At 38.8% G+C, this 27,264-nt stretch overlaps 1 protein-coding gene across 1 annotated transcript in view; it reads left to right on the forward strand.

Moving 5' to 3' along the window:
- Positions 1-27,264, forward strand: part of MYO10 (myosin X) — a 173,503-nt gene that overhangs the window by 94,506 nt on the left and 51,733 nt on the right. The window contains exons 5-19 of the mRNA XM_038770228.1: positions 3,119-3,253; positions 4,440-4,564; positions 5,099-5,112; positions 5,224-5,308; positions 5,875-5,978; positions 8,768-8,897; positions 10,245-10,363; positions 11,385-11,531; positions 12,046-12,146; positions 12,249-12,315; positions 12,776-12,868; positions 13,496-13,564; positions 13,762-13,844; positions 14,932-15,040; positions 16,710-16,790. Coding sequence (XP_038626156.1) covers positions 3,119-3,253; positions 4,440-4,564; positions 5,099-5,112; positions 5,224-5,308; positions 5,875-5,978; positions 8,768-8,897; positions 10,245-10,363; positions 11,385-11,531; positions 12,046-12,146; positions 12,249-12,315; positions 12,776-12,868; positions 13,496-13,564; positions 13,762-13,844; positions 14,932-15,040; positions 16,710-16,790 — 1,462 coding nt within the window. The remainder of the gene's footprint in view (positions 1-3,118; positions 3,254-4,439; positions 4,565-5,098; positions 5,113-5,223; positions 5,309-5,874; positions 5,979-8,767; positions 8,898-10,244; positions 10,364-11,384; positions 11,532-12,045; positions 12,147-12,248; positions 12,316-12,775; positions 12,869-13,495; positions 13,565-13,761; positions 13,845-14,931; positions 15,041-16,709; positions 16,791-27,264) is intronic.

Here is a 27,264-nt window from a genome sequence, read left to right on the forward strand (position 1 = left end):
TTCTACTGCTGGGGAGATTTTAGAAATGTCAGGATTGAAATAGTGAACAAACTATAAGACGATCATTCTGTTGGGAAATTGCTATCCAGCCCCAGAATATTTATTTGGAGAGCAGCTGTCAGGCTGAAGTTTTTTGTTTGGTGTTAAAAATAATGCACCCTGCTCTGGATTGGACTTTAGACTCTAGTAGCTAGTAGTCTAACTTCAGAACTCAACTGTGTTTTTGAGGAATTTTGTAAAGCTGAGTTTCTGGGGAAGTGAGATTGGGTTTGGCTCATATCAGGGTGGTACCAATAAAGCCCAAAGATGAAGTTGTATGGATAAGAAGTATTATCTGTGAGAAGCCTCAAAATGAGGAGCCCCACCTTCCCTACTATCACTGCACTAGTTCAAAGCACAAACTACTTTGGCCTTATTAAACTGTTCTGTGGGGAACAGATGGTGAAAGCCGATTAAGGATAAATAGAATAAAACTTTGTTGGCTGCTCTCTGGCTAATTTTACCCAGGGAATTGAGGATAATACAGTTCTACTTCATATTCCAGCATGCTCCGAACCAGAGCTTTGGCTTCCTGGGATTGTTTTTGGCTTAGCATACATTTTCTTTCTTGTCCTCAAGGTTACCCTTAAGATTTTCCATCAGGATTTATGCTCAGCTAATGCTGACCTCCCTGAGTAGTCCAATTTTCCTGAAGTAACAGGGACCATATCTAATTCCCACCCATTTTTTGGTATGGTATTCTTTAAACACTTACTGTGTGCCAGGCACTGTACTAAGTGCTGGGGCAGATGCAAGATAATCAGGTTGGACACAGCCCCAGTCCCTTAGAGGGCTCACAGTCTCAATCCCCATTATACAGATGAGGTAAATGAGGCACAGAGAAGTTAAGTGAGTTGTCCAGGGTCACACAGCATATAAGTGGCGGAGTCAGGATTAGAATCCAGGTCCTCTGACTTCCAGGCTGATGCTCTTTCCACAAGTCCATATTGTTCTCACCTGTGTAATCCCTTCCAGTGCTTAACACAGTGCTCCACACACAGTAAGGTCTTAATAAAAACTATTACTACAACTCCTGAGAGAGTGGAATTGATGCAGGACAAGCCATTTCTAAGTATAATCTAGCCTCAGTGTATTTCAGCAACCTTACAGTTTCACAGGAGGTCCATGTGTGCTTCAGAAATGCACTGAAAGTGACAGGCCTGAAACTTGCCTGTTGCATTCTATGGAAAATTCAAGCTGTATGTCCTATGCTTAGAAACAGTGAGCTGACCCATGTCAGTGGCTTGGAAGAATCCATTAGTCTATCACATCACACAGCCTTTTCTGCTCATTTTTTTAATGGTATTTGAGAAGCCCTTTCTGTGTGTCAAACCCCATCCTAAACACTGGGGTAGATATAAATTAATCAGATTAGACACAGTCCATGTCCCACGCGGGGTTTCACGGTGTAAGTAGGAGGGATGACAGGTATTTAATTCCCACTTGACAGAGAAGTTAAGCAACTTGCCCAAGATCATACAGCAGGCAACTGTCAGAGACAGGATTAGAACCCAAGTCCTCTGACTCCCAAACCCATGCTCTTTCCTTTAGGTCATGCTGCTAATGATGCACTCCTATAGTAGTAATGCTGGAATTTAAGACTCCAAAAAAAAATCTAGGGAAACATCACGTTTCTCAGGGATGAAGAGGGGTGTGATTGTACCTCCGTTTCTGTTTGCACCACAAAAAAGATGTGATGACTGAAACTTATTCAGAAGTCATCCTCTAGAGAACTCATAATCTGTCAAGGGCTCTTGATGAGATTCATGTTCTGATGTCTAGCAGAAGAAATATGTCAATTGAAATTCAGCGCATCATCTCCAGGGAAGATTGGTTATCACATTCATTTTATTTTATTTTTTTTACAAAGACTGTGTTACCTGATTTAACATTGCAAATGTACATTTTTTTATGTATCTCCTGTTAAATCAGACTACTTTATGACATTTAAGAAGCTGTGCACTAAATGAGCATATTAACATGGCATTGTTTTTATTTCATCTGGCATTTTAGTGTGTTCATTTTTGCCATTCTTAAACACTACAGAATTGAATAGGATATAGGTGTTGTTAACATAGCTAGGTTACATTTATTTTAGTTAACTACACATTTGTCCCTGAACAACTCATGTTCCTATATTTTCATGACCTTCAAAATATGGTAAAATCAATATTAATTTTGTTCATTGTTTGCAGCTCAGTAATTCAGTTAAATTTGTACGTTAGCTGGCAAAACATATCATGCTGGTTTGCAGTTTCCAGTACTCTTATTCCTTTGAAATTTTCAGCCAAAGAAATGGAAAATGTAGTTATTTTCATTATTGTTTGACATTTTAGCAATAATGGTTAATCTAGTGGTTTCTCCTGTGGCACCAATTTTGCATGTGTGTGAGTGAATGTGTTAAGACTATTGCTCAAAGATGACATTGCAGGCAGTAAGATTTTATCTGTGTAGCTAAACCAAAATGTCACCAATAAAACCCTTCATGGGAGTGTGTGTATATGTGTGTGTGTGTGTGTGTGTGTCCCCTTTGCTGTAGCAGTTGCTACTCAGAGTGCATAATGCCATTTTTGCTTTGGCTTTTTGTTTTAAAATCCATGCACCAGGATGGCCTTTCTTTGCCATTACCTCAATTGCCCATATCTATGTGACATCACCTGAGATTTGCTTTATTATGCTTTCACAATATTGTTTTTGTCTATTCTACCTTCCTAACACCCCCTCCCCACCCACCCACACACACCCACCCACCCACCCACACACACACACACACACACACACACACACACACACACACACACACTTCAAGGTCATCTTGTAGCAGCAATTTGGGCAGCCACTCTCCTAACACATCCCTCCCAGTGAAGATGTGATATACCCAAACTTGTTTCACGGTGGTAGAACGATTGATCCACAAGCTAATGTTTATGATCCTGCCTTAGTATATTATTAAAATAACATGTAGTGTTAATGGAACTGCTCTGGAAGTCAGATTTTAAGACTGGTAGCTGGCCATCAAAGGATTGTTTTTACGATAAGGGAGGCCTGGGTGACAGTGCTGATATCTGTTATCTTTTAGTGGTGAAAGTGGAGCAGGAAAAACAGAAAGCACTAAGCTGATCCTCAAGTTTTTATCAGTCATCAGCCAACACTCACTGGAATTGTCATTGAAGGAGAAGATATCCTGTGTGGAGCAAGCCATTCTTGAGAGCAGGTATCCCTGTGGCTGGATGCCATTTGACCCATCGAACAAAAGAGAATTTTGAATTTTTAACAGTTAGATATAAAGTGCATCGAATGATTGGATTTTGTTAGGTGAATTGGCATATTTTCAGTTTTTATTAGTCCATCTTCATTTCACAGTGTAATGGAAAATGTTGCCCTTAATTCACAACAAAAGCAAAATTCAGTGACTTATTAGCCTTTCTATCCTACTTCATATGCAGGTTTAAACAAGTCATCCCCTTGATTATTGTTTCGTCCAAAATTAATGTTCTAGAGTTGTAAAACAAATTATTTAAAGGTATCATCCCCTCAGTTGGACCCTCTCCCACTTGCAATAGAAGGCATTCATCTTGTGCTAGAAACACATTTTAGAATTATTCACCCACTTGGAGCTTTTAATCTTTCACATTGTTTCTTAGGGGAACTTGAAAGTCTAGAGGATCTATCAGTCAGTCCATCAGTGGTATTTGAGTGCTTACTATGTGCCGGCATCCAGCCTGTGTAGACCTGGTTGATAGGATCACCATCTACAACTAACTTATAATCTAATGTATCTGTTTGATCCATTGCCAATCCTGCAAATTATGTTGCTTTCTTATCCCCTTGCCAAATGAGCCAACACCATATTGCTACTGGTAGTCTTCTGGGCACTCCCTATTGGTTAGCCAATGCCTAAATAGAAGAAATGAAGAATTAAGAAAAGGAGGTTGCTTCAGCTTCTCTCCTAGATACTCACCTCTTCACAACTTTGCAGTCAGTTTCAACACTGCACAATCTAACTGTCCTCCAGACTCAAACTGGGGAGTTAAATCCTGTGGACTTAATGGTCTTCCACCAAGAGGCTTTTTCTTTCCTTCTGTCTTCTCCCACTGCACCCTAGTCATTCTTCTCTAATTAGAACAGATGCCCTAAACAGTCATCCCACCTCTAAACCATCAATTTTTCTACCATTACATTTTAAACTCCCTGAGATCAGTACTGTGTTAAAATTCTTTCCAGAGCATCGAGTAGTAGCTCATTAAATATTGTTGAAGTTAAAGATGATGAGCTGTCAATTTAAGGAAATAGAAGAAAAGATCACATTAGTTTGCTCATGCTTTTTCCTAATTGGTTATCTTATTGTTTATATATAAATCCCTAATTAAACCTTTTTGCCCTCGATACTTTATTCACAGTCCAATCATGGAAGCTTTCGGCAATGCAAAAACTGTTTACAACAACAACTCCAGTCGCTTTGGGAAGTTTGTTCAACTGAACATCTGCCAAAAGGGAAACATTCAGGGAGGAAGAATTGTAGATTGTATCCTTTGCTTCTTTTAATTCCCTCCTTATTTAAGTTTGCTCATTGATAGTAACAACAAGTGTATTGCCAAGGTGGCCCAGAGAAAAGAGGAGTATTTTTCTACTCTGGTTTCACTTTAAATCACTGTTTTTCTTATGAAAGTAAAAGAAATGAAATGTTTTGCTTGCTTATATAACATTTAAATATATATACAAAAATACATAAATATGTATTGTTTATATAATGAGGATTGAATGGTTCTTTGAAAAGGTCTGATGGCCATTTACATAATTTTAAAAACATACCATCAATAATATAGAGATGTAAAGCTAAATCCATTTCATCTATTTTTCATCTATTGTCCTTACGTTTTTCAGTGAAAATCACCTTTGTAATTGGATTTATTTGAAGCAGCCCATTTTTATTAAATCCAGATTTCAGAGGGAGGAGGGAGGTATCGTTGAAAAAAAACATAAAAATCGTAAATTACAGTCAACTATACGGCTGTAAATACTTGTTTTGTTCCTTGATTTACTATTTTTTTCTATGAAGATTTATTAGAAAAAGTAAGTACCTTGTTTAAATTATTTTTTGTTATTTAATAAAAGTGTCTCCAAATTGCCGGTCTCTGTTAATTAGAAAAAAATATCTAAGGGGGTCTGTTTTATTTTTTGCAGAATAGAGTAGTAAGACAGAATCCCGGGGAGAGGAATTATCACATATTCTATGCACTGCTGGCAGGAATAGAAGATGAAGAGAAAGGTGAGTGACTGAAAAAGAGTTTATACTCAGACATTAGCTATGGGCTCCTAGCTTTTATTTGGAAAAATTAGTAATCAAGAAAGAATGAAGATAGTGGGATTGGCCGTCAAGTGAGATGAGTTATTTAAGAGTGGGAGAACTGTTGGAAAGTCTTTGTGATGCCAAATAATTGCGGGGAAAAGGTCACTAGCAAAAAAATTAAGTGCCCCTTTAACTTTTTGAAGTAAACAGCTTGATCCTTACTCTAAAATAGGGTTTTCATGCCTTGAAATGAGTATATCCTGAATGTATTATTGTTGTTTTTAAAAGTATATGTAAATTTTAGTTTTCCAAATGCTAGTAATAGTTTTCAGGGCAATAGATGAGGCTAAAATTAGTCTAATGGAAATTTTCCTGGTATGATAGTCTATGTTTAATCAAAGTGCATTTATCTTAAATCATGAAACCTTGTATTTACTAATGAAGAATGGATCCAACAGTTCTTTCACCTTCATGAAGATATTTAGATTTTGTTTTGTCCTTGGTAGCTGAGTGATAAGAGCTGGCTTATCTCTTTTGTATTGCAGAAGCATTTTATTTATCTATGCCAGAAAACTACCACTACTTGAATCAGTCCGGATGTGTAGCGGATAAGACAATCAATGACAAAGATTCTTTCAAGGAAGTTATTGTGAGTGGTTTAATTTTTTTTGTTGTCTGAGGGACAGGGCTCTCTTTCTAGTAATGGAAAAAATGGTTTCTGAAATCATCGCTTATGAAATAATATCATGTAATAATATCATGCAATTACCATAACTCTGATTCCTTCAGATCATTTTTTTCCCTAAAGGATGTGCCTAAAAGGCAAATTAAAATCAATCAATTGCATTTACTGAGTGCTTACTGTGCTTAGAGCACTGTACTAAGTGCTTGGGAGAGTACACTATGACAGAGTTGGTAGACATGTTTCCTGCCCACAAAAAGCTAACAGTCTACAATCTTAATATAGTGCTTCTTCGTGATTAAGGGAAGAAATAAAGGAGGTGAAGTTTCGTTGCTCTTCTAGAGCCTTCAGTGAAGCAGATATCCACAGGCTTCTGCTGTCTGCCTTCTTGAGATTACAAAAACAGTTCCGCTACAAAAGATAGATGTCACAGTATTATACCATCCTCTGATGGAAGCCACGTGGCTAGCTGTTTGACTAGCAGGGTGCATTTTGCAGCAAAAGTAACCAGTTCTGCAGTGTGAAAATAATGGCAGAGTTAAGGGCATGGAAGAATTCTCATTAGCTGGTCAGCCTTTGTTTTTACATGACTTCTTTCAAATAGTGGATCTCATTTGATACAGATGTTTACTCTTTTTGTGTGGAAATTTTATAGTGTGAGACTTATTCAGGAATAGTTATTGAATGCATGGGTGGGTATTTAACAAAAATATATTGTCTTAATGAAATGGAGTGAAGCATCATCTTCTGTCCATGACTGTAATCCACACAGGAATTAGCAGGACAGGTCATTTATAGTAATCTTATCCTTAAACATTTGAGATCCAAGTGAAAAGTAATTTGCTATTCACTGGGGAGTTAGGGGCTTACCAGAGAGAAAAACAGCATCATAGCGATGCCATGCACGTTACCTACTCTCTAGACTCTAAGATCCTTGTGGTCAGGGAACAATTCTGTCAACTCTGTCATATTGTATTCCCCCACACACTTAATACAGTGCTTTTCACAGAGTAAGCACTCAATAAATATGATCGATTGTTGGACTGATTTACCTGCCAGAATGAGAGGTCATCCTGTAAAAAAATGTAAAGCTCAGCAAAGTTCATAATGAGTTGCATGTCAAGTGCAAATAGGAACTGAGGTGGGCTAAAAAGGGGAAGAACAGTATACAGAGGGTGCCAGAGATGATAAGAAAATATTTCATTAAATACACCCAAAAGAGGAAGCCAGCTAAGGAATTTTAGGGGCTATCTAATGACTGTGGTGTAAAAAGAGGACTCAGGAAGAGAAAAGGGAGAAGCTGAGTCAGGGCTGATCCCTGACCCAACACGGGTGCCCGGAAAACAGTGAGATGACCCCACAGAATGTTTGAGAAACTGATAAAATAGGTGAAAACAAATCACTGCCACTGGATTAGCCCGGAAATTCTTAAGGAACTGGATTGGGAAATCTGTGAACTCAGGGCAAAAGTGTATGATCTGTCATTACCCCAGCCACTTTACAGGAAGAAGGGGTGATGGTGGAACTCTCATTTCTTAGAAGAGTCCCAGAGACAGACCCGGGACTGTTAACCTGGGGAGCCTTACACTCCATCTGTGAAAATAATGCACTGTCATGTGGTTGGGTGTAAACTACAGAAAGATGTTGTTAAGCCAACACATTGGGTAGAAAACTGGCAGATCAGCTTCATTGTGGGCAAGTGTGTGGAGGGAAAATATGATCATAGTGGGCAGGTTAAGCTAGGAAGGATCTTCCCCAGGCTTGGGGCCCTCAGGTTCTTGGTCGGTCTTCATTCCTTTGCCCTGAACGAAATGCAACCCTTAACTGGACTCCTCCTCAGAACGTCCAGTTGTCTTTCATGCATGCAGTCTCCAGTGTTACATGGTAAGCAGATAACTTCTTTTTTTTAACCTTCCTCCTCCCGCCCCTCCCCGATTAAAGGGTATTGCATAGGGAGGCTTTGGCTTCTGGCCATAGGAAAACATTCATACTTAGTTCTAGGTAGTCAGTGGATACTGGTATGGACTGTCAACTACGGAGTCATGCCTTGATCTCGAGTCTCCCAACTCTGGCTCCTCACTCAGATAGACCAAAGCCTTCCTAAAATCCCACTTCCTCCAACAAGCCTTCCCTGATTAATCTCCCAGTATCTTGACCTATGACATACCTTCAGCTAACTCTATCACATACAAACTTGTTTTTTTAAGGTATTTGTAAAGTGCTTGCTGTGTGTCAAGCACTGTTCTAAGTGCTGAGGTAGTTGCAAGTTTATCAGCTTGGCCCCAGCCTCTGTCCCACATGGGGCTCACAGTCTAAGTAGGAGGGAGTACAGTTTAATTTATCTTTTATGGTTGAGGAAACTGAGGCACAGAGAAGTTAATTGACTTGCCCAAGTTCACACAGAAAGTAATTGTCTGAGCCAGGGTTAGAACCCAGGTACTCTGACTACCAGGACTGAGTTCTTTCCACTAGGTCATGCTGCTTATTGATATTTGACTTAGCACTCATGCATATGGATCTACTGAATTAGGTATTTTGTCTGCTCTGTTTGTAAATATTTTTATTTTTTCTCTCTCCCATTTTGGGCTGAAAATATATTGCTTCTTCATTCTATTCTTCACAAGAGCTTAGTATAATGCACCCCAACTCCCAAGTGGGCACTTAAATGCAACGACTGTCACTAATAATAAATGTTGATATTTGTCTTTTGGGTTTTAGTTCTCCAGTAAAGCACCTAACTCACATGTGTTTTTTAGACGGCAATGGAAGTGATGCAGTTCAGTAAGGAGGAAGTTCATGAGGTTCTTCGGCTGCTTGCTGGGGTTTTACACCTTGGGAACATTGAATTTATCACCGCTGGCGGCGCACAGGTTTCCTTCAAAACGGGTGAGTCTGCCATGATGGATTTTCTGCAAAGGAAGTCATCTGCCTCTTTGAATCTATAATGTTTGTAAGCCATGCAGAACTGAAGTTAGGAGTCTGGTTCTACATCCAAAATGAACAAAACAGCAAATTCTTCCAACCTGTTAAGTGGGTCCACAAACAGGGTGATATCGACCTATTCTTTAAAATGGTGGGGGGTGGGGGGGGGGTGGGGGAGAGAGAGAGAGAGAGAGAGTGTGTGTGTGTGTGTGTGTGTGCGCGCATGCCCACATGCATGCATAAAACCACCTATGGAACATTCCCTCAAACAAATCGCTTGGAAGCCAAAATTTAGCCTTTTCAATAAACAGAGGTGTTTGAAAACAATCTCACGAAAAGGCAAATCGTCCATTTCTTCATTTTTGTATAGGTACCTGCCACTTTTTGTTTACACAACAACCATCAGATTCCAGTCACTCTATTATGATTTGTTACTTAATAAAATAGTGCTTCCTACTGACCCCTCTTTCCCAAGGATATTGTGCTTGGGGTATTTGAAAATTTACAGCTTGAAAAAAAGTTGATCCATCATTCATTTACAGATAAAGGGTAAGCCTCTGAGTGTCACTTGTGATTGGTCATGAAATGATATTAAGAACATGTACAGAGGCATTCTTATATCAGTATCATGAGTTCTCATTTGATAACATGAAAAGAGACATTCTAAATATTGCCTTGAAAAATGTATATCAAATGTGCCATCAGTTTATTTCCTCCTTTCCCTTTTTCCTTCGATACTGTACATGGTGTGAAGAATAATTTTAGTAAATCAAAAGGAAAATGAAGGATTATAACACGTGGCCACTTCTTCTCCTTCTTTACTAAGTACAGAGTAAGGGGAAATGGGATTAAGCTGTTGAATGAGAGATTTACATTAGATTAAAGAATGATTTCCCAACACAGGTTGTTAGACAATGGAAATTGGTGACTGAAATCTGTTTCTCCAGGGGCCTTTACAAGAGAGCCTTCATATTCCCACCTATTTGGTCTTTTTTTCTGCACCCATCCCAGAGGGCAAGAACACAGAATACTAAATTTTGAAGTCTTCAAGGGTGGGATCTAAGTCACATCTACTGTAGATGTACTGTAGCATTTAGAGCTGTCTAAATAATCAGTAAATTCTCATTTATTGACTGTGAAGGTGGTGAGTTCTTGTAAAAAAAAAAAAAAAACTAATTCAAGGATGGAATCTTTTTAAAGACTGCAGTTTTGGGGACTATCTACCGAGAACATTTCTTTTATGTTCATTAAATCCATTTTTTTCTAGAAGGTCACCTTTTTTTGCATGACATATTTTTATTCCTTTGACAGCTCTGGCTAGATCTGCAGAATTGCTTGGGCTGGACTCAACACAATTGACTGATGCATTGACACAGAGGTCGATGATACTCAGGGGAGAGGAAATCTTAACACCTCTCAATGTTCAACAGGTAAAGACAATGAAGTCTAATACGACACTACTAGAAAATATATTACGGTTTGGAGCCTGATGGGTTTGAAACATAGTCTCTAAAACCCTTGTTTTATTTGAAGGCTGAGGGGGCAACGTTTCAATTATTGGTAAAAGGTAAATACTTTGACTGGGGATGGTAACCAGGTAGTTGTCTACACTATTGTCAGCTGGGACGAAGAGGCAACAAGGAAAGGAATACAGGGAGGAAAGGAAAGAGGGAGCAAGAAGTAAATAGTAAAAAGGAGCAGACACCTTTTCTGTTTCATAAACCTGCTTCCAGTTCTTGTCCACCTATCAGGACAGAAAAAGAGGCAATCAAAATCCTCTACTTTAATTCTTCACCCCAACCCTCTTCTTTCTTTTCCCCCACCACTCTCCCTAAAAGCCTGGGAAACCAAAATGCAAGAAATTAGAATTTTTTTTTACAGACTTTTTCAGAGAAAATTAAATGGAGGGTAAAAATAAATATGGCCACTCCCAATTTCTGTAAATTCAACATAGAAAAATCAGGATTTTCTGTGATTGTGGGTTTGGTTTTGTGACTTGAAGACTTAATTTCTCGGTTTCATTCTTATGGTCATTCTGAAGGAAGTAGTTTTGGATACTTAATTTTGTCCAGTTTTAGAAAAAAAGTGTTAATGTGCAAAACCTGCAAAGGATAAGCAAATCCTCTTGGAAAATAATTAGTAGCGTGACCTAAAACACAGGGGCAGAAGTTTCCAGCAGGTTATATAAGACATCCCCCCTCCTTTCATTACCTCCTGTGAGAAATGAACATTCCAGGTTTTACCTCATCCAAGAGGACATCAGCAGGAATAATCCCAAATTAATGATTGTGCATATCTTTTGAAAATATAAGAGAATGGTGATGATAAAGTTCCACAGGTGATTTTGAATCAAAAAGTACTATTTTAGCCCAGTTTGAGCTATTTATTTGACTTCTTTTGATTGCTATTGACCATTGAACTGTGCGATTTGTCTCCATTTTCACTCTGTAGGCAATTGACAGCAGGGACTCTATGGCAATGGCACTTTATTCCCAGTGCTTTGCTTGGGTAATTAAAAAAATCAACAGCAGGATCAGAGGCAAAGAAGACTTCAAGTCCATTGGAATTCTGGATATATTTGGATTTGAAAACTTTGAAGTATGTTCCAATATTTTGAATATGAAGTAATTATTTGATACTCAGTAATTTGGCTGAGTCCTGGATAAACTTAAGGACAAGCTAGAACTGTGTCTGAACTGTTTAGTCGTAGGTGACCTAGTAGAAAGAAACTGGGGACTGGGAATCCGCAGTCCCAGGCTCCACCATTAGCCTGCTTTTCACCCTGGGCCAGTCGCTTAATATTCCAGGGTCTCAGTTTTTCATCTCTAAATTGGGGATGAAAACAGATTGTGTGTCCCATGTGGGGCAGGGACTGGGTGTGATCTGATAACCTTATATCTATCCCAGCCCTTAGCATTTAAAGCATTTAAAAAATGCCATTTTTATTATTGTTATGCAAGTGCTTAACACAATGCTCAATTGGTACATCAGTAGTATTTTGTGCATGTACTCTGATCGATCAATCAGTGTTCAAAGGTATGAATTTTTTTTCCTTTCAGCTTGCCATGTATTAAAAATTGCTTGAACGTTGTCTTTGCCTCTATTTTCTTAGGTGAACCGGTTTGAGCAGTTCAGTATAAACTATGCAAATGAAAAACTACAAGAGTATTTCAATAAGCACATCTTTTCTTTGGAGCAGCTGGAATATAGCAGGTAGTAATTCATCCTAAGGTTCATTTCAGGGGAAACTGACTACAGTGTGCGTGATTTCATTTATGTTGATAATGAAAATATCATCTTTTTTTCTTGCCACAGGGAGGGACTAGTGTGGGAAGATATTGACTGGATAGACAATGGCGAGTGTCTGGACCTTATTGAAAAGGTAACTCATTATTGGAGACAGTGTTCCAATCCCAAGGGAGTCCAGCTGTTTGGATTCATATTTATGGGAATGAAATATCCCAACATGCATTTTAAAGATGGAAAGGGTCAGAGCACTGCAGACCATTTGAAAATGTAAATGGCTCTGTGCTCAGAGTTGCATTTGAATTCTTGGCCCATTTAACGGTAGTTCCAGCTGGAGCTATTTTTGAACTGGAAACGAACACATCTGGGCTTAGAAAAAAGTGCTGGCAAATGCAATGATTGTATGTGACCAAAACTATTTCTAACATGGAAGCCTAGCTGAGCTTTTTCCTCTTCTTTTTCATTTTTTTAAATTTCTCTGGTTTAATCCCCACCACCACCAAGAAATGACTATGAACTTGAGATGTTTTATGTGTAACAGTTACTCAGGAGCAAATGTGACTGTTTTCACTCTTTTCCCCCCCGACGTATTCTAGAAACTTGGGCTGCTAGCGCTTATTAATGAAGAAAGCCATTTTCCTCAAGCCACGGATAGCACCTTATTGGAAAAATTGCACAATCAACATGCTGTATGTTTAAATTTTGCTACATTCTTAATTATTCCATGGATAGCAAGATGCTGCTTTCTTTTATATTAAACAGGGGGAGGGGTGCTCTATCAGTGTCTATGAGATAGACTGTGAACCCCATATGGGATAGGGACTGTATCCAACCTCATTAACTTGTATCTACTTCAGTGCATAGAACAGTTCTTGGAACAAAGCTGAGCAAGTACTATAATAATAATTACTATTATTTATCAGTGTCTTGGGGTTGTTTTTCATTCCCAAGCTTTAGCTTTTCCGTTCTAAGAGACTAGATTTGCACCAGATGAATTTTTTGTGTCCTCTAGGTTCTTTACATGAGAATAGATTTAAAGTTTTCAATTAGTTGTATACTTACAAAAAATAAAAATGTATAATGTTTTGTAAATCCAGTTAGAACATCCCTGTCTGATGCATTTTCACCCTGGTTACATAAATTTGGGTGGACTCCCATGATTACAAATTTTCAGAGATTTGGATAGTTTTAGGTTTGATGAGCTCTCTGGGTGGTGTATTTTTTTTTTTTTTGACGTTTTGTCTTTGTAACTCAACTCAGTCAGAGATTGTATGGGAAAACAATTGACTTGATTCTTTTCTTTTTTTAAAATGTAGAACAACCATTTTTATGTGAAACCAAGAGTTGCTGTTAACAACTTTGGCGTGAAACACTATGCTGGGGAGGTAACCGCTTTTTCTTCACTTGCGTAAATCTGGACAAAGAATTTTAAACCAAGGGTTTAGCTTCACCCGTAAGCTATCCTTCCCATCAGTTCAGTGGAGCAGCCTGTTTTCTCACCAAGTCTTTCAGTTCCACTTTGGAACGAGGTACTGAACAGCCTGACTTTCTCCTGTTTCTCTTTTGGTTCTTTTCACCCTAGGTTCAGTATGATGTGAGGGGAATATTGGAGAAGAACAGAGATACTTTCAGAGATGACCTTCTCAACCTGCTTCGAGAAAGCCGGTATGTGAGTGCACTTAGTGACAATTGAAAGCCAAGACAGTGTAGTTCTTTCCTGAACAAACTTTCCCTTCTATCCATTTTTAATCTGTAGTAATGATAGTATAGGTTCTTCGCAGAATAGTATTTTATTTTCATACCGCTCAAGGCAATATTCTTTCATACACTGGTCACTTTTGGTAGTTTCACCCATCAATCAATCAGCAGTAGTTATTGTGCACCTACCATGTGCAGAGCATCGTACTAAGCACTTGGGAGAGGATAAATCCAATAGGATTAGGATCATGATCCCTGTCCTAGAGAACCTTGCAATCTGGCACTAAAATATACTACAGAAAGAGAATTAATATAATATAAAGGTCTGCACAAACGTGTTTCAGGGATTGGATAAGTACATTTATGGTGTGGGCGTGGTTTAGTAAAATATTGAGAGGAGCAGCATGGTTTAGTGACAAGAGCCCGGGCTTACAAGTCAGAGGCTGTGGGTTCTAATCCCAGCTCCTCCACTAATCAGCTGTGTGACCTTGGGCAAGTCACTTAACTTCCCTGTGCCTCAGTTACCTCATCTGTAAAATGGGGATTCAGACTATGAGCCCCATATGGACAACCTGATTACTTTGTGTCTACCCCAGTGCTTAGAACAGTACTTGGCACATAGTAAGCACTTAGTAAATTACCATTATTATTATTATTATTATTATTATCATTATTACTGAGACAGATTCTCAGGAACTTAAATTATTCCCTCCTTGTAAATAAGCATTATTGAGCAGAACAGAGACATAGTAAACAGAGTGAGTGAAAGCTCGTTAAGGGCAGGGAGCATATCTACCAACTCTGTTGTACTCTCCCAAGCACTTGGTACAGTGATATACACATAGTATGCACACAATAAATACCACTGATGATGGTGCAGTTTCCAAAAGCGACCGATGTATAATCTGCAGCTATTCTACCTTATATGTCTTACAATATCTAACTGAAAATGAGCCAAATTATTTGAGTTCCAGAAAATGTGGATGGCAAATGTGAAGTTCTAATTGCTTTCTAAGTGGTGTCCTGCTGAATTCTTGCATCTTTCCTTTTTCAGGCTTGATTTCATCTATGATCTCTTTGAACACGTTTCGAGCCGCAACAACCAAGATACTTTGAAATGTGGAAGTAAACATAGGCGACCAACTGTCAGTTTACAGTTCAAGGTTAGTTAAAAAATCTTTGAGGCTGCTGCTATTATTTATTTATCTGTTTATTCCACAGATAATTTTTGATTTGTGAGATAGCACTTTTCATAACATAATTTATTCTTTAAAACATATTTAGCTGTGTGATGGCTAAGTGTCGTGAGCTTCGTGCTATAAAACAGTGGATTTCTGCTTTTTGGGGGGGGTTTATGCTCCTGAGTGTTTATGCAGTGTGACTCCCCTGAGTGTTAGACAACAACTATTGAGAAACAGTGTGGCGTAGTGGATAGAGCAAGGGCCTTGAAGTCAGAACAACCTGGGTTCTAATCCCGGCTCCACCACTTGTTTGCTTTGTGACCATGGACAAGTCACTTATCTTCTCTGTGCCTCAGTTACCTCATTTGTAAAATGGGGATTAAGACTGTGAGCCCCATGTGGGGCATGGACTTTGTCCTGTCTAATTAGTGTGTATCAACCCCAGTGCTTAGTTCAGTACGTAAAATATAGCAAGTGCTAAACAAATACTATTAAAAAAAAGTCTTTAAAAGCCTGGTAAGTTAACCACTTAATCTAGAAGCATGCAATTCTGTTGGGGTAAGGCAGAATTTATTTGTATTTTTCAATAGGCAAATATACACTATATAATCTGGTCTTGGAATAGTTTATCATCTAATTTTTCCAGGCTGATCACTTTAAGCATATTCCTGACACCAAGAAAGGCTACCAATGGTATAGTAGTTAATTTGTTTCAAGTGTTGTTTTTTTGTATATAATCAACCAATGGCTCATCCTAGGCAGTAGCAAGTAGTTGGAAGCAGAAAAACCGTCTTTGCCATTAAATTATCCAGAAATTGAGGGGAAAACTGGAGGTTTGGGTGCGAGTTCTTTCAGGGAATTGTCATTCCTCCAGTTCATTTTGTGCTAGCATGATTGATCACTTTGCCATTTTCCCTTGGACCCACATAAGTGCTTGCATCCTCAAACCCCAAATTGGAGAGAAAGCATAGGGGTTAGTACCCTGTTGAGCAGTGGAGTTGGAAGTCTGTAATGAAATGTTTTGACCATGGGGCTTATTAAGCACTTTCAGTATGGCAAGCATTGTGAAAATGAGTTTTATATAAAATCATCAGATTGAATGCAGTCTGTGTCCTACCTGGGATTTACAGTTAAGGAGGGAGATTCAACAAGTACTTATTATTTAAGCCTTTTTATTGAGGAGGAAGCTGAAGCTGAGAGAGTTTAAGCAGCTTTCCCATTGCCACAGAGCAGGCAAGTCACAGAGCTGGGCTTAAAACCCAGGTCTCCTGATTCCCAGACCCATGCACTTTCCACTAGGCAAAATTTTTGTTCTTTAAAGAAAAGTTCCCTTTCTTCCTGTGCCTATGACCTTATTTTGTTAAAATGTAGTATATGTTGGTGTAGTGAGCAGGTTTCAGAATTGTGAGTAGTGGAAACAGGTACTAGAACTGTACCTCTAGCCTCGTAATAAAACCATTACAAGACACTTGGTTTAGGGAATACGTTATAGGGCTGAATATGTCTATTAAAATATACGAAGCTGCAATCATTTTTAGTAGTGGCCACTAAGGGTTGCTATTGGAACTGCCTAGAGTGCTTGCAGTTTTTAGATTGCATAGAAAGGTACCATGTTAAGTGTTTTTGTTTTGTTTTATGTTTTTTTTAATAGGACTCACTGCATTCCTTAATGGCAACATTGAGCTCATCTAATCCTTTCTTTGTTCGCTGTATCAAGCCAAACACCCAGAAGGTAAGATTGAATGAATTCTCAGCTATGGATCACTTAAGCAGAGACATGTGTAATTTTTTAACAAGAATTCGAGGGAGAGGAACAGAGGGAAAATTGTCTGTATTCCTTTCAAGCAGTGTTCCTGAAATTACCTGAATTAGGGGTGAAATCTAACACTGAATTGCTTGGAAGCTCCCTTGACTTGGTTTGAGATTGGCAATTCACTTTACATTAGCCTAAAATAATTTGACTTCAAGAATTTGCTTTGACAAATGTCTGAAATTGTCGTGCATTGTCTTTTGTGGTTTTGCTTAGATTTCACCCTGTGAAGAGAGTTCGAGATTGCCTGACTGAACCTAGGGGCTTTGGGCTGGAAGTCTGTGTCGCTCTATCCCAGTTAGTTTGGTCCATGAAAATAGGTTTCGGCTAAGGGGTGCAGAATAAAGTAGCATATCCCATAAGAAGCAATGTAAAGTTCATAAATGTATCCAAAAGATGCAAAAAATGGACAAAACCATATAATTATTAACACAGTGATAAAATTACAATGCGTCATTGACTAGCAGGGGAAATTCCAGTTAAGAAATATTTTTGAATTGCATTTTTTGTGGACAGCCATAAATGTAGTGCTCAGACTAGAGATGACTGAGCTAGCAGATCTGTCATCTGATACTAAATTGAAATGGTCTAAAATCACTCTGCACAAGTTGGTGAAAAGACTTCATGGGGGTTAAGGGAGTGTTTATGTCAAGGTGTTATTTCAGAGTGTGTGTGAAAAAGAGAGAGAGGGAGAGATGCCAGTGAAAGAGAGTCATAATTCAGGATGGCTATACTGTCAAGTTAAATAGGGCCTTGGGATTCTTGTTAGCAATCCTAACCAAAGCCTAAATGTTGGAAAGATGGCTATGATTATAGGCAGAGCCAAGTCTTTACGAATCAAACCTAAAGGCAAGTTGCAAAAGTTTCGTGCAGTGTGAATTTTTCTGGATAGCCCCAATGATGTCCAACATATTTCCAGCTAACATTATTACATGATATCATAGTTTTTTTTTCATCCAAGTTCAATGTAGAACCACTCAAAGCCATTAGATAGAGCTGGTGCAAACAAACACTCGTGTAGTGAGGTTGTGAGTTCTTCTTGATGATAATAATAATGATGGTGATGGTATTTTTTAAGCGCTTACTATGTGCCAAGCATGGTTCTAAGTGCTGGATGATCCATGATTCTGTCCATTTAATGACTACTACCTATAACTCCCAGTGACCTTACCCATTTGCTCCTTGCCCCCTATATCAGAGAAGAAGATGGTCTCAAATTATTCTGCTCCCTGGGTAGGGATCCCAATTAGACAGTGGTAGTCTTTGAACAAAAGGATTGTGTGGATCTGAGTAAGTTTTCTCTCTCTGTTTGATTGGAGGGGGTGGGGTTAAAATGGAGAGCTTGTTAGGGTAGTAAGTCTCTAAATGTTTTCTGGAAGGTGGATATCCAGATACCTGGTTTCTTTGGGAAAACGTGGAGGTGAGACTAGTGGTCCATATAACCAGAACTTTAATGTTGTCAGCATGGTGAGTTCCCCACTCATGTAATGTGGGTGGTAACTGTTAACTAGTCATATATCAATCAAATGTGTGTGTGTGTGTGTGTGTGTGTGTGTGTGTGTGTGTGTGTGTGTGTGTGTCTGTAAATCTAAATCCCCAAAGGGTTGTCCTGCTTTAAATTTTTCTTCAAAAATATATGCAAACTGTATGATGGGATGTATATTGCAGTATCTTGGATATTTAGGTTATACACTTAAGCTAAAATATAGGGAGAGACTGGAAAGTATTACTAATGTAGATAATGGGCTACTTCCTCCTGGGTGTTTTTTAAAGAAAGGGCTAAAAGGTTATGAGTAATTATGATTTTTATTAAGAATTCTGTGTCAAAACACAGAATGTGTTTTGTGGTTGGGCAGGTCAAACATAGTCAAACACAGTCTGTTTCCTAATGAGGGAAGAGGAGCAGACTTCTTATACTCTATATTACAAATGAGGGAACTGAGGCACAGAGAAGTTGTGATTTGCCTCAAGTCACACAGCAGACCAGTGGCAGAGATGGGATTACAACCCAGGACTCTTGACTCCCAGTCCCATGTTCTTACCATTAGGCCAACCTGATTTCAGATTAGGTTCAACTTCCTGCCTCCCCAAAGGCGAGTAACTAATGTGTACAGGACAAATAGTTGCCTATTCATTTTGTTGAAACTCTCTGTCAGAAATAAAGACTCTACAGCCCCTCTTGGAAACGCGTCCCAAGGTTTCAGATAGTCAAGCAGTTCACGGTATTGTCTAACTGTGTGATCTCCTGTTGCAGTTTGTTCATTTCCTCTTTTTCTAGGAGTATGTCCTAATGGATAGAGCACAGGCCTGTGAATCAGGGGACCTGGGTTTGAATCCTGGCTCTGCCACTTGGATTCCATGCGATCTTGGGCAAATCATTTAACTTCCCTATTTCTCAATTTCCTCATCTGTAAAATGGGCACTGAATCCTACTACCGCCTATTTAGACCATGTGCCCCATGTGGGAACCAATCAAATCGTATTACATCTATTCCAGACTAAGTACAGTGTTGTACACAAAGGATGCACTTAACTATCATAACTATTATTATACTTATTTACTATTGTAGCTGGTGACCACTGTCCTTATTTTTTAAAAAAACACAAAAAATGCCTACAGACCATTTCATCTTCTCCAGGCTAAACAGCCCAGAAGCTTTTCTTATTAGGATCTATTTCTTATTCCTTTGGTAATTTTTGTTGTTCTCTTAGGAAACATTTTCAAAGCAGGGAATTGAATTTAGGTGCATTACCTTAAAGAGGCTAAGCAATGCAGTGTGACCTGGAGGGGTTAGTTCTGGGCTCTTACATCATGCTCTTGTTAGTATATCCTAATTTCATGTTGGCTCTTTAAAAAAAAAAGCATTACACAACTGACTCATATGACTTCAGGTCCATCAGGTGGATTTCACCCACTCTGCAGTATGAAAAATAGATGTATGTTCTTAAAAGGATTGAATCGGAAAGATAAATTCATGCAAATTTTATCATTTTATTTTATAGTTAGTAAACTAACCAATTCATGATTTATATCCGGTTTGCAGATTGCAGATTTAAACTAGAATAAAATGGTGTCCATATGCTTACAATGCCTTTGTTACGTGAACTACCAGAGACTTGAACTAAAATGCTCATCAAAATTGGAGAGTGCCATTTTTTTCTTTTCTTTTTTTTTTTTTAATTGATTCGAGGATACAGACTTTGGAACATATGCATAAAACTCAGGAGACTAGATGTCTTCCTCTTCAGTATCTTGATTGAAAAACTCTACTTTCTGTACTGAAGAAATAAAGTAAGGAGGTTGGAATTGAGGAGGGAGATTCCAATATTAATAGAGCCACTGGTGACATTTAGGTTGCCTGACCACTGAGTGCTTTATTTTAGGTGAAAATGTTTATATTCTACCTGATGGCAACAACTTCGGAACAGCTTTTAGTAATTTCAATCAGAGTCATTTAGTGGGCACCTACTGAGTGTAAAGCACTATAATAACGCACTGGGAGAGTACATCACCACCAAGGCACACATGCCCTACCTTCGTGGAGCTTACATTGTAATGTGGGGAGAAAAAATTATGCCTAGATAGTAAAAGTTTAAGGAAGAACAAGTATAAAGCAAGAAAAGATGCAAACACATCAGGAAGAAATAGTTGAACAAATAAATAGAGTGTTCAGCTAGATATGTAGATGAAACATTTTTAAGTATTTCTCCTTGGCATTCATTTTTGTCATGCCCAGAGAGCCACTGACTGTTGTTAGCTGTGTTCTTTGCCCAGGGAATGGAACAAATACATACACCCAGACAGAGTTGAATTAAGGCAACATTAGCAAAGGAGGCATTGAAGAGGCTATTCTACTTACAGAATAAAACAATCCCCCCCCAAATTCTGCAGTGGTCACTTGAATCCTGTTTACTGTGTCGTCATGGTAACCATTCAGCAAAGACATGCACCAACCATGATAAATAGCTTTAGTGAAGCTCAGAAAGTGCAGCTGAAGGGAAGTGTATTGTGTTCTGGATAAATATTCCAAGGTCAAAACTAAACTAACAGAACATTTTCCTGAGGCATCTTTTTCCAGTTGATCTCATAAGGTGTAAGAATCTACTGGCTTCAGAGCATATTCTCATTCTCGATGCCCAAGTGAGATTAGCTTCCCAGTAAAGCTCTGAGGATCAGCAGGGATCACTGACGAGCCAAGCCTCTCCAGGCGTGACTTGCTTCCCATAGGAGCAGGAATGAATTGAACAAGCACTGCCAAAGATACCACATGAAAGGCTTGAAACCAGCAGCCAGCTGCAGAATTCTTAGTTTTGTGTCTGGGGCAGTGTGGGCGAGTGGCACTGCTCTCACTGAAGATGCAGCCAGTCGCAGTGGATGTAAACTGAAGAGGAGGAAAAAGAAATCCAAAGGTAGGGGCTTTTTCCAGAGTAGTTGCTAAAGGTTTTGATTGCTTTGGGGGCTGTAGAGGAAAGGTGAAGTTTGCAGAAAGGGAATATAGACTGAGCAGAGTTTGCTGTTTGAGAACATAGTGGCAGTGTTTCTGGTCACACAGCTTCCTTTGCAATGGGTAAGTGCTTATCTGCATTGCATATAGGAAGTTAAACTATAAGCCAGTTGCTGTAAAATGATTACTGTTACTTAAAATATTAGATAAACTTCGTGAAATTGGACACACTGGTAGAGGACTGTTGTGATACATCTCTGTTAGGAGAAAAGAAAACAAGTTTAATATTAAAGTGGGGAGACTGGCTGTTGTTCTTTTGTTGTAAGTATATCTTCTGGAAAAATACTTTTTTTCTCTCATGCTGATTTGTAACAGTCTTATTTGTTGACTTGGGAGGGCTGCTTCATAAAATTTTTAAAGAAAACAGGTGCCATGGGGAAAAATTTTTTTTTGTTTTTTTTAATTCAATGATTTTCCTCAAGTGAGTCTGGAAATAAAGTAATTCTGGCAAAGACATCATCTGTTGAATATTATATGCTTGTTTGATACAAGTACCCACATGTCAGAATTTTGCAACCCTACTGGAGAAACCTGATGAGGCACATTTTGCTGGGATCGACTTGCTCTATTGGGGTAAAGAATCACTAAAGAAAGCACACAATGATGAACAGGTGAAGTTTTAATCCCCTTTTACTCATGGACATTTGAGTCCACCCAGAGCGGGCTTTTCTTTTCAGTGACTAAGTGAATTTGTAAAAGAAGTATTTTAAATGTGAAAATAACATCTTTGCATTCAACTGAGAACGATTGCATTGTGTGAAGCAGAGATTTATGAACAATTGCATTGTGTGAAGCAGAGATTTATGTGGGAAAGGATAATTGAGATACAGTATGAAAATTTCTAGGTAAAGCAGAAATTCTTTCATTGTGAGATCTAACTTGAAATTTAACAATAAATAGAAGTAATTGTGGATCTTTTTTTATGGTATTTATTATGTGCTTACTATGTGCCACCCCCTTTATTAAGCACTGGGGTAGATGCCAGCTATTCAGGTTCAGATATTCAGTTCCTGTCCCACATATGGTTCACAGTCTTAATCCTCACTTTATGAGTGAGGTAACTGAGGCACAGAAAAGTTAAGTGACTTGCCCAATATCACAAGTGATGGAGCCGGGATTAGAACCCAGGTCCTCTGATTCCCAGACCTGTGCTCTTTCAACTAGGCTGTGCTGCTTCCTGATATGTACCATGTGTGTATTGACTCCCATACTCAGATGAACATAACTGAGAAGCAAATTATTCTAAACAGTATATTTTAACTTGAAATGTTTCAGAATTCATTTAGTTTTCGGATTGACATTTTTAGTATGCTGAAACTCTTTAAATGGCTACTTAGTATTTTATTCCTGCCCCTCTAGGAATTGAGAGAGAAAGATCCTAGGGGGTGACCCGATTCTCTGGCATCTGAAGACTTTTTTGGACATTTTTTTCTATAGGGTTATTTTTCCCTACACTAAAGGAAAACTCTCCATCATATAGTCTTATAGAAATAATGAGGTTGACTAAAGAAGTCCAATTTGCGTAACGTGGTATTTAGAATTGTAAGGTCATTCCACTCAAAGTTTTGGAATGTTTTTTTCCCGGCTTCGGGATTTTGTCACCTTTTAATAAATATTGACATCAACACCTTGTCCAGTCAGGTGGCATTGCAACGAGTGGAAAGAAACATCCAGTGTCAATGACTCTGACAGTTGCCAGCTCCTTGGGGGTTTATCCATTTTCTGAGATGAATAGTTGCCCCAGATTCCACTAGACAGGACCAGATGCCCACGTGAAATATGCCAGACACCTCATTTGGGCCTCTTTCAGCTAAAAGGCATATTGTTCAGCTTCCAGAACTCCAGGCCAACCCTCAACGAATGGAAGTGAAGTGGCTTTAGTTATGTATGCTAGGTAGCATCTTTCTCTTAAGGCATCTCAAAGTGGTTTCTGTGTTATCAACCATTCTAGGGAGGAAAATTATATTGCTTTATGAAAGCCCTTTTGTTGGCCAAATTGAGGAAGAAGAGAGAGCTCTGCTGGCTATAGTGGGAGAAGAACATTAACTGTTTCTTCTGTGACTCTCCTAAAAGTCAAGTAAATAATGTATATGTGTAGTAGAGTTGTTCTTCAGTTTGCAGATGACATTGCTTTTGGTGAGATTGTACTGATCAGTGGTATTTGAGTGCTTACTGTATGCAGAGCACTATATTGAGTGCTTGGGAGAGTACAATACTACAGAGTTGGTAGACATGTTCCCCTCCCAAAAGAAGCTTATATTTTAGAGGGGGAGACAGACATGGAAAGAAATTGCAGATAGGGGATTGTATCCATGGTTGTGAGTGTTACTCTGAGAAACTCTTGTACATGGGTCTGTCTTGCCCTTGTAAACAGTTGAACACCTTTTCTGGCCTAAATGCCTTTTAGGGTCAGCATAGCTCTAGCCCTAGTAGCAGAGAAGAGAAAGATATGTCCTGTTTACTGGAGCCCTTGAAATATTCAGCCTTTATCTCTGCAGATGAAGTGCCATTGATTTTGCAAGCACCTCAAGAAAAACAGATTTTTTTTTCTTGTTTCTTTGCAGAAAGAAAAGGCATTTGCTTGAGTATAGTTACCTGGAAATGAAAGCAAGTGCCTTGATATTTTTAGCTGTTAAGGAACACAGGATCAGAAGAATTGAATGCATAGCATTTTGTGACCATTTTAGCCACATTTTTATTTCAGCATCGTAAGCTTTGATTGAAGTCTTCTGGAAAATTAGAGTGGGATGGTCCTGGTTGCTTTCTCTGGCATCGGCCCCTGGAACATTTGTAAATGACTATGGGCTGGTATACTTCCCTCTGTTACTGGATTTGTGCATGTTTTTTAAATCATGTGGACTTTGGTCCTGGCTTTCCCTATAGATTGCAGTGTAGTAAATGAGAATACCATGTGCAAAGTAAAAGAGTGTGTGTGTGTGTGTGTGTGTGTGTGTGTACACCCTCATACTACTTTGATCCTACTAGAAGCGTTCCATTTACTTTTGTGAGTCTGGCAACAGAGCTATAACTCAACATCTTGGCCCATGTGCATCTTGGAACTCCCAGCTAACAGTTAAAATGTTTTTTTCTAATCATTATCAGGGTGTCACTCTGATGCCCTACAGAATTGTGGTATCAGCTGCATTTATGTTGTAGACTAAGCATTAACTTTCACACTCCATTTCCATTCAATTGTATTTATTGAGCACTTACTGTGTGCAAAGCACTGTACTAAGCACTTGGTCATGTGATATGATTTCAAATTTCACCTCTCACCAAGTTCTGTGTTGTAGCCTCACCCAAATTATAACCCCCTCTAGGGGGTTATCTTAAAACATCTGTACTGTGGATGCCACCTATTTTGAAGTATTTCTCAAACAATAGGTTCTTGGCATTAGTCTGACTTTTTTTAACATGTTGGTGAAAAGAGAACTCTCCTTTTGAACGCATATGCAAGTAACAATGTATTGTAGAATTCAAATCACTGAATCGACTGAATTCTCCCTGAAAATATTCCAGGGAAATATAATATGCCTACTAAAATGATTACTGATTAGAGGCAGAAATGATGGCATTTGCTATTTTTATACATACACATACAACTTTCTCTCCTGTAGAAATTTTAAATGTGTTCATGAGTAACAGATCTGCATAGCTGGGATTTTGTTCCTAATATTTAAGAACTCCATCACATATTGTTATGAGGTATTGTCTTTGTTCTACCTGCCAATTTTATCTTTTGGTGAATAAAGGGACTAGATAGACCATATCCAAACCTTAGAAATGATTTTCAGTGCAAGGATGGAGACAGGTGAGATGAAAACCAAAGGTGTAGAAGCTCCTAAAGCAAGAGAGCTCTGATACCTTTCTACTCAGCAGTGCCCAAGGCTGGCACACCTCTTTACATCAACATATAGACCTGTCATTGCCAGGCAGGTGGCTTCTCTTTCATTACCTTTGTTTTCTGTAAGCAGGGACTTGTTTCTTTGATCTAGGATGGTGTACCCTGAATTAACCTGCTTATATTCCATTTAAGACAAGATTTAATAGCTTCCCTCAAAGTTTCATTAGCTAGGCAGGTTAGAAATGGCTTTCTGCCATAAAAGAACTGTTTTCTCTCTCGGACTCTCGATGTCTGGTAAGATGAGGTTAGTAAATAGCTGGAAACATTGCCAAGTCACACAGAAAGCAAGGATGAAGCCTCTATCTGGAGTCACAACATGAGGAGGAGGCTGTGCTTTCAGCCGTTTCGGAGATTCAGTGAGGCTAGTGTTGGTGCACTGAGAAGACTTGAATTCTAATTAGACACTGTGAGCGCTGGGTCACAAGAGTCTTTGCAGCCGGCACCCTCGGAGTTGGGAATTTGGGATGAATAGAGCCCGATATGCTTCTGCGGGGGTGGGAATAATCTGGCTTTTGAAGCTGACTGACCCCTGGTTTCCCAGCAACCCAAAGCTCTTTGGTGGAATATTTTGTGCTGTTGCAAATTTGCAGCTATCAAATATTGGTTGCTATCTAAGATGGGCTGATTTCCATTTGTGACTCTCAGGCAGCCACTGAAATCATGAATAAACAAATGTAAAGCACCCTTAGGAAGCCAGATTCTGTAATATGGCTTTTTCTCTCCCTCTCTTTACCCTCTTCCTTGTGATTGGAGTAGCACTTGCCAATAGCCCTTACCTTTAAGTGCCTCGTAGGCAAAAAAATCGAAATGATCATGTTTAAAATTGGGTTACAGAAGACTCTTTCTGGAGTTTGAATATGTATTATCTGAGCAGATAAAGTGCCTGTGGAATGTTTTCATGTGTGAGCATTATCTAAGCAATTGCTGTATTTAAATGTTTTAATCTGAGCAGTGATTAGCTGTTGCTTTCTCTCACCTGACAGCTATTTGTAGGTCCATGTGTCGGTCTTAGTTGAGTTCTCTTGAGGTGCTTGTCCACAGAATAACTGGTTCAGCTTCCTGACAAAATAGGACTACCTGTTATCCTCTCTCTCCTAGGATGTTATGAATTTATAAAGACAAATGCCTGAAAGGCAGCTGTTAGAGGATTGTATATAGAGTCTTAAACTATGGGGAGTTAGAAAAGAACAGGACAAAACCCTGGCCTCAAAATGCATAAAGTCAAATGGAGAAGGCAGGACAAAACTCCCTAAGTACACAAAAAAATCAAGCAATATAGCCACATAGACATTCCTAACCAACCCTAGCTGTTCGTACCCATGGTGTAAGGGAGTTGCTGGAGCCACTAGAGTGAGTTTGAATAGGCTTGATGTTGGAACTGAGTTTAGAGTAGATATTTGTCAGAGGGCAGCTATCCTATAATTATAATGATAATACCTTTTACTTTTCAAAGCTTTTTCACATGTTTCCTCTCATCCTCACAACATCTCTATGTGATAGGATGAGGGCTTATTATTATCCTCACTTAAACACCAGTAAACTAAAGGCCCAAGAGGATAAAAAATTAATGTCAGGTCACTGTTGGATCATGGACTAGATCCCTGGTACTGTTAGTCCTGAACTGTTTTCCCTTTCTGATGCCGACCAATGCCACAGCAGTTTGTTACATATCCATTTGTGCCGTCCGATTTCATCATTTATACTGGAGCTGTGACATGAACACATTTTTTCCCTCTATAGTAGAACTCTTTAAGATGCTGTGATATCATTCCACTTCTTCCTTTCCTTCAGTTTGCAGTTCACCTCCCCCTTTTGTATAAGTTTTGATTTTTCAAGCAGTTGAATTGTTTCCATTTTGTTGATGAGGCATTCATTCCCTGCACTCCTTTAAATCCATTGAACAGAAATTCATGCTCATTAATACCAGTGTCATCTTCAATAGCTGAAACTCAAAATAGTCTGGCTTATAAGTTTCAACTTAAAATAT

Source organism: Tachyglossus aculeatus, chromosome X3 (assembly GCF_015852505.1).
Source record: "Tachyglossus aculeatus isolate mTacAcu1 chromosome X3, mTacAcu1.pri, whole genome shotgun sequence".
In the NCBI taxonomy this organism is placed as follows: domain Eukaryota; kingdom Metazoa; phylum Chordata; class Mammalia; order Monotremata; family Tachyglossidae; genus Tachyglossus; species Tachyglossus aculeatus.